The 7,144-nt window shown below is 29.6% G+C and overlaps 1 protein-coding gene and 1 long non-coding RNA gene across 3 annotated transcripts; one reads left to right on the plus strand and one right to left on the minus strand.

The window, feature by feature from the left end:
• Window positions 1-1,551: 1,551 nt before the first annotated feature.
• On the minus strand, window positions 1,552-6,317 carry LOC148271749 (uncharacterized). 2 transcript variants are annotated; one of them, XR_015825024.1, is made up of 3 exons: window positions 5,456-6,317; window positions 5,174-5,365; window positions 1,552-3,139 (listed from the first exon to the last, which is right to left on the minus strand). It is a non-coding gene; the product is annotated as an uncharacterized LOC148271749 (long non-coding RNA). The 2 variants fall into 2 exon arrangements; XR_015825023.1 differs by having other exon boundaries at window positions 5,174-6,317.
• On the plus strand, window positions 1,554-6,629 carry LOC148271750 (glutaredoxin-2, mitochondrial-like). The gene is made up of 3 exons (XM_088240988.1): window positions 1,554-1,728; window positions 2,050-2,154; window positions 6,325-6,629. The coding sequence occupies exons 1-3, from the start codon at window positions 1,585-1,587 to the stop codon at window positions 6,421-6,423; spliced, it is 348 nt and encodes a 115-aa protein (XP_088097114.1). The 5' UTR covers window positions 1,554-1,584; the 3' UTR covers window positions 6,424-6,629.
• Window positions 6,630-7,144: the final 515 nt, after the last annotated feature.

A 7,144-nucleotide genomic window follows, 5' to 3' on the forward strand; every position in this document is an offset into this window, starting at 1 on the left:
CCTGGCAAATTCAATAACCAGTTCACCATGAGACCGACTAATTTCCAGTCAATTTCCTTTTGCAGGAATTTTACCTGAAAGTAGTTGCTAAATTTATTTATTTATATGTATATATGCCCAATGGGCATTTTTGGGCAACTGACATTAGTTTTATGGTTATCGGTATGAAAGAGTAAGTTTTTTCTGAGGTTTCTAGTTGGGATATTTAATTTTATTGAGCTCAGTAGTTCAGGTGCATCAAAAAGTGAGTTGAAATTTTAAATAGGACTCTAGACCTTCTAAGATCGAATTTATTTGACGGTCTTGAAGAAAAGATACATTTAAGCTAGTTTCTAACTCATTATATGTATATAGGTCTCTGGATAAGCCCAACCTCCTGCCTATCTTTCTCAAAAATCGATGTTGAACTGATTCAATATTCTTGATGTGAACATCATAATACGGAGACCAGATAACAGAGGATTACTCTAGGTGCGGGCGAACTAGGGAACAGAAGAGAGTTAAATAATGATTATGATAAAATTATCATAAACATCTCCTTTGTTAAATATACTATATTATTTTAATCCGGTTGGGGTCTTGTGGCCAATGTTACTGACTCACAGATCAGAGGTCTGCGGTTCGAACCCACTCTACCCCAACTTGATTTAAATTTTCTTATAGTGAGTTACATATTTACAACTCGTCAAAAATGGTCACCATAATTGAAATATTTGGGTAAATTATAATAATGTCATCTTTGTTTTTTTAAAGGCGTTTTTATTGATATTCTTACTAAAGTCATTAACTATGGAGTTTAAAAAAAATAAATATAAATAAATATTATCTCATTTAAATAGGTATTAACGAATCTAATAAATGTTAATCCACTATAATAATTTTACCGTGCTGTTTAGATTAGGACAATATTAGTGAAATATACTATTCTCCGTCGGGTATCACTTGGCTGGTTTGTTTATTTGGAAATTCTAAAATAGTGAACAGTCGTATTTATGAGTAACAAGCATACATATGTAATGTGGAAATAAAACAATACTAAATAATAATATTTAATCTACAAATAAAACATTAACAACAGTTACATCGTCACAGTCGAGTTCAGAATTCCCTTTTTATTGATTAAAAAAAACTCTTAAAGAACTAAAAGTTTTATTTTTTGTTGTGGTTTACCAAACCTACATAGTAAGTACTAGAGGTATCTACTTAATTAACTTGAAATATTCCAACTTTTTATCATAAATGATAAAATGTCTGGCCCTCTTTAAATGGATCATAAATTTATGCATTATTATAAATATATATTTATAAATATAATGCCACCCACAAATTCACGATAGGTACCTATATATTTTTTCTTTACTGATGAGCTATTTCAATTTTAAAATAAAACATCTCTTTTCGCTTAATAATAGTCCAATAAAATTATTAATGGATAAGTTACCAATGATACACACACACGCACAAAACAATCAACGCAGTGTTGAAAGTTGAAAGGTTTGTTTTATCGAACCTCGTCTGGGGTCGGCTGAATTCGGCTAACTCCGGAAATTCTCAGTGACCGCAGAAAATATTCTTTGAGCTGTCATGGGCGGCCTTATTTCTAGCACAACCGGAGCGAACGGCAGCGAAATCATGGCGTCTCTAAAGGAAGTTCAAGAAATGATTAAAAGTGACAAAGTTGTCATATTTTCTAAGACTTATTGTCCATACTGCAAAATGGCGAAAGATGTAAGTTACGTCAATTTATTTTCCAAATGTCACTCATAGGTTTTCTTTTTGAAATACTGTTATTTTACCGGTTTGATATCTAACCTAAAACTTGATTAATGTGGTCTATGTTTTCAGATACTGAATTTAAAAGAAAACGTTAAACATATTTTCTTATAAAATTAACCTTGTCATTCTTTTTTCTGAATTATTATTGGTGTATGTCATCTAAATTTAACCTCACTTTTTGTACTAGCCGACCTCAATTTTGTATCGATCACCTTTTTTTCTAGGTTACTAAGTAAATGTTCTGATTTGTTTAATTTTTTTATTCAAAAATAGGTTTTTATAAAGCTGAACCAAAAGTATACGGTTTATGAACTGGACGAAAGAGATGATGGAGATTCTATTCAAAGTTTTCTCGGAGAACTGACCGGAGCGAAATCGGTAAATACAAATACTATGTTCTCTAAAGTTATAAGTACATTTCAAAAACTATGTGGGAAATTCCCATATTGGTCAGTTATTTTGTACAACCTACACATAACATTAGTCATACCTACATAACCTTCGATGCAAGAGTAGATAATTTTAAGTCATGATTAGTCATAATCTTAAATATTGTATTTTTTATAAAACATGAGATTTTTAATTGACGCTAATTTATATTTAATTTTTGCTTGCTTGAAGTTTTGAGTAATTGAAGCATTGCTCACTTATTGCGCACATTTTATCAATCGTGAGATTTTAGTGGCTCGCTAAGTTTGGGAGATTAAAAGCCTAATAATGTCCAACTAATCAAAACTCAAGGGGTTAAAAATGCTTTAAATTGACATTGAATCAATAAACTAATGAATACATAATTCATATAAAAGTGTCTCTTAGTGTTTTTAGGAATGTATGGTGTACTATAAAACTCTTCCAAGAGCAAATTTAAGAATGTATTTTTAAATATTTTTTGTTTTTTTTACAATATACATAAGAGGTAAAACAGAGTTTAAAAAACAAAGGATAATTACATAGCAATGAAATACATATTAATAGTAAAAATAGTAAACAAAAAATCCCATGAAGGCATGGCCTGTTCGTGGGTATACAAGAAATGTTTATAATACAACATATCTCATACTTATTCTTATTCTGAAAAATGAGGGGTAGTCTATAGTAGTAAAGTAGGAGTAGTAACAATCTGGAGTAATAGTATTCCTAACGGTTTTTTTTTTAATTTAAAAATAAGCTCATGACGTCACCTGTGTAGATCTATTGTGACGGGTCCCCGAAAATTAGTTCTAGCTGTAAAGAGCCTGGCCACTGAGTGGAGAGCAAGTGTTCTCATATTGCTCAATCTCCCTCTCCAAGCCCAGGTCCTTAAAGTATCGGGCAAGTGCTTTATCATCCCCACGTTTAACATATCTCATACTTGATATAATTTCTATGAAAAATGACATAAAATGAAATAATAAGAATAGATATTGCCTATATTAACTGGTAATGACATCGTCTGACAAACTTAGTGGATTAAAGTCTCAATCTATCATTGATTAAATTGTTACCTTGGCATTAGAAAGGTTGTAGATAGTTTGTATTTTTATAATACATCCAAACAACAAAAAAAAATCAGTAAACAACTCTTTGGTTTGTTAAATTATTATTTAACAGAAACCATAAACATATTTAACAGATTGAAAAAACTTTTTACTTTTTTTACACATAATTACTAAAGCAGACATAATAAAATATCAGGTAGTTGCAATAATTTATTAGTATCTACTTCAATAAAACTAACAAACAAATAATAGTGTAATTATAAGTATTATATTCGAGATAACAGTTATCTGTATTATTGCTTTGGCTTTGGCCCCATTATCATTTTGGTAATGGTAAAAATCCAGGTTTAAAATAATATTTATGTAAGATAATTAATATTGTGCTTTCAAGTAAATACACCATAAAATATAAACATTGAGAATTAATAATTTTAGAACATTAACTCAGTAATCTCCAAATAATATTTTGCCTTTTAATGTCTTAGTGGCACTCAACTAACTTTATTATAATATATAAACAAACACATGTTATAACCGGTAGTAAAAGTTATTTTTTCAAATATTTATTCAACTTTGTCCAAACTACTGAGCATTAGAAATAAACAGTTTATTTTAGATTGTAGGTTTAGATTTAATTCCCTAATTACTTTTAAATTTAGTTATTTTGACAGCTTACGCCTTTAACAAAGTATAAAATATTAAATAAAAAAAAATATAATGAAACGAAATACAAAACACCTGTACGCAAGTGAAGAAAATATAGATACATAAAATAAAATCAGCAGAAAATAACGAAACAACGAAGGGAATTTAAACAAGAAATTATAGCATAGGTATGCAGCAAATTGAAAAAAATAAAGAGTTTAAATATAAAAAGTATTGAAGTAACAGAGGCGATGTATCATAGTATAAACGGTAAAACAAGTATTTAAAACACTTAGTAATTTTTTTATAATTTAGAAAAGAAGTGATTAAAAAGTAATGATTTTAATTTTTATACAGATAAATGAAATAAATCTAAGTTTCCATGTTTGTTTGCCAACATGTGGAGCCGTGGAATAGGTGAGTATTTAGCATAGTTTGAACTATGCAAATCAACAGAAAAAGTAGTATTTTGTCTCGTCCCACTCTGTCTCGCATAAAAATTCACACAATTTAAAAGTTCGGGACTGTCAAGAACATTATTTGATAGCTTGGAATGCAGCACTAAATCTGTAATTTCCCTTCTATCACTAATGCATAAGAATTGTAACTGCTTCATTAAAGATTTATAGTTAAGCTCTTCAATTGGAATGTTTAATTTGAAATTTATGAATCTTAAAACTTGTGTTGGACCTTCTCCACACTGTTACATAATGAGGAGACCAAATTGAGGACCCATATTCTAACTGAGTTCTTACTAGGGTCATGTATAATATTTTTAATGCATCAACAGACTGAAACTTAAATCTTGTTGTTCTGATAACAAATCTTATTTATATGGGTAACAAAAGTTAATTTATCATCAAAGATGATACCTAGATCATTTATTCTCTTTACAAGAGTTAATGACATATTACTGATGCTACACCCCGGCAACATAAATTTCCGAACCCGTAAAAAATAGAACTTAGATATTTATTTATTTTTTCCGTTCCATTCTAATGCATTTTCCAATTTTATGCTTATAAATTAAAAAAAAGTTTTGATAGTTTTTCAATTCGAGACAAAAAATGAATAAAAAAAACTTCCTTAATTGTTATGCTTTAAACTCTTTAAACTGAAATATTGAATTTTAAAAACATTTATTTAGTGAATAAAACATCCTAAAGCATCTCTAAAAAATATTTATTATTTAATTACAACATTAATATTTTGTATGACCGCCTTTGGCCTTTATCACACTATTATTAGTCTTAGCATGGATTTGTACAGCTTACTAAAAACATCTGCGGAAACTTCTTCACACCATACTTGTTCTATTAAATTTTTGAACTCCTGCACCGTTTTCGGAGATTTCTTCCTAATTTTTTTCCCATTATGGCCCATAGATTTTCCATTATGTTCAAATCTGGGCTATTTCCTGGCCATGAAAGGGAATTAATTCCCAATGATTCTTTAAGCTGCGATACCTTATAAAGAAAAACACCAAAATTAGTCTCAAAATGTAAAATGCAATAAGGTAAACTGTCAATACGCATTCCAAAAAATTGCACACTCACAAAACGAGCCCGATGGCAAGGCGCAGAATCATCATGAAATACAGGGTCATCAATTTCTTCAGTTGTGTTCTCAATTGTTGGCACAACACCCTCTAAAATTATTTTATTAAATTTTTTTAGCATTCACTGACTCATTCATTCATTCATTATTAAATTACCAACATCCAATTTTGTGATGCATCCCCACACCATGATATAAGGCGAATGTTTAACGAATTTGTGAATGTAGTTGTACTCTTAGTTCTGGAGCTGATGCGAACCGATTTCTCAATGATCATTTTTTTAGAACACGATGCAGCGTTTTAAATTGAAATGCAGCGTTTTAAATTGATTTTTTTCAGAAATCTCCTCACAGTTGATTCTTTTCACTGTATTTGCCTTTCATAATTAGAAAAATATTTTTTAGATAACGCAACAATAACTGTTGTTTTTCTAATGAAAGTTTAAGTCTCTTAGACATTTTGCTTTAATAAAATAAGGACATTCCAAGAAAACGACTATCACTGGCCGAATCAGGTGTATAACTGAAGAAATTTAGGGCTTAGGGCTTTTCAGGTTCGTAAGTAGCTATTAATTGTTCCTAGAAGTGAAAACCCATGACTCAAACCTAGGTTCAATTACTTTGAAAACGGAAATTTGTATATTCAGTCATTCGGCTATTTATGGATTTTTGATTCGAGAAAATCGCATTACACGACACTTATCCACGTTAAGGACCATTTAATCACTAAGAAACCATTCAAGAAACATAGATAATTTTACTTGTTTAGGGACAAGCGTAATATAATAGCAACTTCGTCCCACTTTTGGAACGCAGGCTTGATGTTGTTATGTTATTATTGCAATTTTATTATATTTTAATTTTCTAGGTGCCCAGGGTATTTGTAGATGGTAAATTCATTGGTGGAGGAACTGATGTGCAAAAGATGATGAAAGATGGATCCCTTCAACCTCTCTTAGCCGGATAAAATTATATTATATAGTTTAAAAATGCTGGCGTCTTGATTTTTTAAAATGAACTGTACTTGCATTATATTGTTTTTTTTCAGTCTTAACATCTGTTTTCAAATCTTAATATATATTTTTTTACCGAATTATTGTGTGCAAATGTTTTATATTTATGGTTGAGTAAGTTATTGAAGCCTTTTTTAATAAAATAATTTATGAACACTTTTATATCTTCTTTTCTTTCCCAGTTTAAAGAATACTAGTTTTAAATATGAGGGGTGCTTACTTTTAAGACTTAAAAATGTTATCTGCCTATCTTATGTTTACTTATTTTTTATTCCTCATTTACATAATATATAATAAAAAGTAAGATTTCATTTTCAATTAACGGGCTGACCCTTCACTTTTCTCTTTTTATTATTTTTCACTTATACATTAAAATTATCAATGAAACATAGATAAGGCTTGAAATGTTGGTAACAATAACATTATTAATATTCTGCAAAAAAATGCAAATTGGTGGCAAAGTCCTCATGTACTTACAAGAAATAAAATTAGTGTTTCATTCAGTCTGAAGTTTGGCTATTTGATAAGAGATGGCACTAGTCGTCCATGATACATGATACCAACGAGAGTTAGTTTATTTTAATAACAATAGATGGCATTAGGCATTCAGAAAAAGCCATAGATGAAATTAATACGTAGAGCGTGGAGAAAGTTTTGTTATTGGTATTTTTTAAA

The sequence above is a fragment of the Micrasema longulum genome, unplaced genomic scaffold (genome assembly GCF_059751315.1).
Source record: "Micrasema longulum isolate JH-2025_06_02 unplaced genomic scaffold, ASM5975131v1 h1tg002680l, whole genome shotgun sequence".
Taxonomy (NCBI): domain Eukaryota; kingdom Metazoa; phylum Arthropoda; class Insecta; order Trichoptera; family Brachycentridae; genus Micrasema; species Micrasema longulum.

What these genes read in the sequence shown, in the direction of transcription:
- LOC148271750 (XM_088240988.1), top strand. Translation starts at nt 1,585, where the DNA reads ATGGGCGGCCTTATTTCTAGCACAACCGGAGCGAACGGCAGCGAAATC. An exon ending in ACTGCAAAATGGCGAAAGAT is followed by an intron (nt 1,729 to 2,049) that starts GTAAGTTACGTC and finishes ATTCAAAAATAG; the next exon opens with GTTTTTATAAAGCTGAACCA. An exon ending in AACTGACCGGAGCGAAATCG is followed by an intron (nt 2,155 to 6,324) that starts GTAAATACAAAT and finishes TTAATTTTCTAG; the next exon opens with GTGCCCAGGGTATTTGTAGA.